A 4,639-nucleotide genomic window follows, 5' to 3' on the forward strand; every position below is an offset into this window, starting at 1 on the left:
AAAATTAATTATTAATTGTTTTAACAAATAGCATTAAATTGGCCCGACATTTTCTACCATGTTGACTGCTTTTCTTGCGAAGACACAGCATCTGGTTTTTTTATTGTTATTATTTTTATTATTGTATTTTTTATTTTTGGTGATTTTTATGAAACGCAACGAGCTCTAAAAGAGTATCTCTTTCAGAAGCGCCAAAATTAGGAGACCCTTTCTGTTTTGCAGCCATGAGTGAAACAAAATTTTAAAAAGGTCTCGAATTTCGGTTAGAAACAACACAGACATGCAGAACAGAACGAAAAATACAGAGTTGCCGGTTATTGCCTGAMGCTTAGCTAAGAACACGTGAAAAACGGATGGTGCAACTCATTGAAACTTAAGTCGGACTTAAATTTCAAGGTATACTTAGGTAAGGACGTGCTTAGAAGAAGTTTGGTGCAAGTGGGCATAAGTGAGAGTGCCCAGGGCATGATCCAATCGACTATTGCCGTTCGTTCTCGAAGTATCGAGCGCTAGGCGTCCCGAAAACGGTGGAAGCTGCGTTGCCGCTGTGCGCTAAAAATCAAGCCGCAACAATACTAATGCTTAGAGTCTGTCTATTTGTTATCTACTTATGGAAAATTAATCTTTAAAATGTCTCGATCTAGTAAACCAACTACTGGTTTTTGTTCTCTATTAATGCGTGTAATGATAACTGTTGGCATTTTTCATTTTTTTTTTGGAACATTAAATTGTGCATAAAAAGTTTTTGAACATTCATTTTCGAAAACAGTGGCGAAAGTACGTATTTTCCAGCAGGGGATCAAGAAAAATATTTGTTTTCAACAACGGTTAACTTGTTATTTTGTTTCGTGTTAAATTTATTAGCGTTTCGGTAGTAGTAGTAGCAAATACGTCAGGCAGGGAAGACGTATACCATAGCTTTAAATCTCCACCACTGGCACGTCCAATCAATTTGAGTGAGGTGCGAATAAGTAACTATGTATTAATACCGATAATGTGTGTAGAAAAGCTCAAGTTTATGATTTACACGGTTCCTATCAACTGGTAAAAAATTAAAAATAAATAGAGATATGGAGCGAGAGGTCACCACACTCTCTCGAAGGTTAGACGGGGACTGTCAAGAGATCTCGATAACCGAAATAGCAAAGGAAAAAAGTGTTTCTTTTTTCGTGCGGAATGTATAGTTTTTCGTTGCTTCACTTATTTATAAACCCCCGGTATAGCAGTATATGTATAGTGGTAAAGATATTTGTTATTGTCGCTTAAATAAATTGGGTAAATAACTACAACTGCCTTTAAAAGTAAATAAATGCCACATGTGCTGATCATAATCATCACTGTATCATTTTCAATCAAAATTAACTAAATTTTGGCGGGTTTTTAGCTGATGTGTCCGATTCATCAGCACGAACTACCAGAAGTCGCTCGTCTCGAATTGCCAAAACACAATTACCAGAAATTTCAGAAGAAAAAATGGTAGAAGATGTCCCGCTCAGTACAGCGAAGCCCGCGAAAAAGGTTGGGCGAAAGAAAAAATAATAAAATGCAGATGATAGTTCAAGCAGCTTTTTATTTTATATACATTTAATTTCACTTTTTTTCGCAGATTAGTAATTAAGTATACATATTTGAATTTATTAAATTAATTATTGGTTTTAATATTGTTGTTTTATTACTAAAGCAATGGGAAAGTTCGAGCCTTCTTAACAGCACCGAAGAAACAAACGTATGGTTCGTATTTTTAGAAAGAAGCAAACCATGAAGAATTTTCAATATTAGGTCAAGGCTCGAACTTTGTTTAATTTGGGGGGTATAAAGGTAAGTTAGCTAAATTGTGGATACACTTTAATTTATTGGCTATTATTTTCGTAATGTTTTTATTCTTAGAACCAGAACTAAAAAACCTCAAGGTACTGAAATAAAATTACCGCAACTGGTCTTTCAAATTATTTTTTTATATACAGGGTGATTCAAAATTGGCGTCATTCCTTTTAAGGGGTAATAAGGGCTCACTTGGACAGTGCGCGCAAAATATTGAAGAAAAATATTTCAAAAATTTCTAGAAGAAGATTAACAGTTCGAAAATCGAATTTAAACTTTGTTATTAAGCATTATTCTTAAATGGTCCCATGCCTGATTGGTAGCATCTGGAATACTTAACCCTCCAATCAGCAAAATTTGGATCTTTGCTTCAAATTGCGGTTATTACTAATATTAAAGCAGTTCTCTTCTACAATTTTTTGATGAAAAGTCAAATCGGCACTGACGTTTTTGACATTATCAGATACCTAGCTTCTCTCAAAAATAACAAGCATTTGTAAAATTGTGACTGAAGCGTTCACAAAATGTACACCAATATCGAATATGCGGATATGCTATTAATTATGGGGGAATGTCACTTTACCATAACAGAAGATGTAAGAACTTACACCAACAAAGGGCTAGAGACGCTGAAAGATTGCCTCCAGGAAGATAGTGGACAACAATAGATGTTTGGGTTCCAGACACAGAGGAACAGGTAGTGGAGATTATCACAGCAGAGCCTTTCAGGGGTACCAGAGCACAATAACTGACAATTTCCTAAGCACCAAATAAATGCCGAGGAAGGGGTAGATTCCTACCACGTAAGGACAGATTCAACCGATGGATTACTGAACACCGGTACAAAGGGCTATATCGGATTACCGTATTGGGCACATTTTGTTTAGTTTTATTGTTTTATGCCGGGGTAACAAATGATTAAAACCATATTAATGGTTTAACCAGGTGGTCTTGCGAGACTCGCGAGAGTCTTGGTCTTGCAGAACATGGTTTTGGTCTTGAAAACCAAAGGCAACCTTTAAAAACTTGCAAAGGCAAAACTTGCAAGACCAAGACCAGTTTCGCTCATCACTAGACTCGACCCGCTGCGTCTTTAATCGGAACGCACGACTGAGACCGTTTATGTGCAAAGTATATGAACATTAAATTAATAATTTGCGATCAGCCGCAAGTCGCGAGTCGCAGTCGCATCACCGAAACCGTACCTTTACGCTCCATCTATTATCGAACTTCGTTCAACACCAAAAAAGAAAAAACTATCGGTTTGTCAAATGTACGAAATACCTTTTTAAATGAAAATTATTTTTCGTGGCTTAAGCGGACAAATAATTTTTGGGATAAGAAAAATTTACTGATTTCGGCGGGACATGGATTTGACAATTATTTGTTAGCTTAAGCCGCGAAAAATCCCTTTCATTTAGAATTTTCGGACACTAAAAACTCTTCATTTACTTTTTTTAAAGTTAAGTCAAGTATTGTTTCTAAGCAGCAATACAAATACATTTGCAAAGAAAAAAACTAATGTGCATACTTTTTTCGCAAGAATGATGGGCTGTTAGATATTGTAAATATTTTTTTCTTCAGAAACGTCTGACGAAAATTTTACAAGAGGCAAGGAAGTTTCAAAAGAATATTAGTTAGTGGAAAAAAAATTAGATTGTTTGTACAGAAGGTAACAAAAATAACAAACATTTATTAATAAACCAAGCATTAATTCTGATATTTTCATCCATTAAAAGAAGATCAAACTCAACATCAAAATACTGCAATTTATATAGTAATTGATTCCAAAATTAGCGAAAATTGATATGGGCGTTTAGAAATTATTTGGAAGAAACTACATTAGTTAGTAAATTTGCTTAGATCGTCTTATTTTCAGTTAAGGAATTTGTGGTTAAGTAATTAAGAGTTAATGTATGCATGCTGAGACAGGCACTTTTAAGAGTATCATCTCAACTATTAATAATTAAAATAAAGACAAACATTTCCTCTGCATGAATAGTGGCGGATCCAGCTTTCAAGTCAGGGGGGGTTATATAGTAGAAATTCAGTCTTCTGTTGTCTATGAAATCAGAAAAATTATCGTTAGTCGACATAAATCCTGCTAAGGGGGGGGGGGTCATGACACCCCCTGGAACCGCCCTTCGGCATGAATGATCGGGAAAAGAAATTATGTAAGAAAGATGGGCAAATTTCGAGGCTCACCAACCTCAGGTACCACCAGGTTGCAAAATTTGTACTCAACCCCCTGAGTTCAACCTTACTTTCAACTATATATGATATTTTCGTAATATTTTACATTAAATTCGCTCTTAACGTCTTGGAGATTAAAATTGTACGACCCTGTATATGTTACTAATAATTGGTACTTAACAGATCATCATAATTAGCAGCAAACAAATTTGCAAAATAAAAAAATTTCTGAGATATTTTCCCAGCTAACAAAAACATTTCACTTCTGGCAATTACCTCGAACTGGTAAATCCCTTTAATAGAATGAGTAATGCTTTTGTCGTCGACTTCTTGGCAAATCGCAAGTTAAGTTAAAATTAACGTTTCAGCAAATGGGAAAGACCAGTTTAATGATGTACCGTTATACTTTAGGTTAATATTTCTCAGATCATCAATACGTAGCCGTTGACTCGCCAGTCCCAGTTGTATCTGCGAGCCCGTGTTTTCACTTGCTCCCAGACAAAGCGATCTGTTGGCCAACAGTTAGTTTAACAACATTTATCTCATTTCTAAATATAGTTCGTTTTTTTATTATTATTAAAGCGTGTGATTTGTGGTATTCCTAAAGTGATTTGTGCAATTTTAA

General features: G+C 35.2%; 1 protein-coding gene across 1 annotated transcript in view; it reads left to right on the plus strand.

Moving 5' to 3' along the window:
- LOC109536224 (muscle M-line assembly protein unc-89) overlaps window positions 1-1,659 on the plus strand; it is a gene marked incomplete at its 5' end in the record, with an annotated part of 7,734 nt that extends 6,075 nt beyond the window's left edge. Inside the window, 1 exon segment of the mRNA XM_048661256.1 lies at window positions 1,385-1,659. Coding sequence (XP_048517213.1) covers window positions 1,385-1,539 — 155 coding nt within the window.
- Between the last annotated feature and the right edge of the window lie 2,980 nt (window positions 1,660-4,639).

This window comes from Dendroctonus ponderosae, unplaced genomic scaffold, assembly GCF_020466585.1.
Source record: "Dendroctonus ponderosae isolate FM_Combo_2020 unplaced genomic scaffold, Dpon_F_20191213v2 Dpon_F_20191213_1, whole genome shotgun sequence".
Lineage (NCBI taxonomy): Eukaryota > Metazoa > Arthropoda > Insecta > Coleoptera > Curculionidae > Dendroctonus > Dendroctonus ponderosae.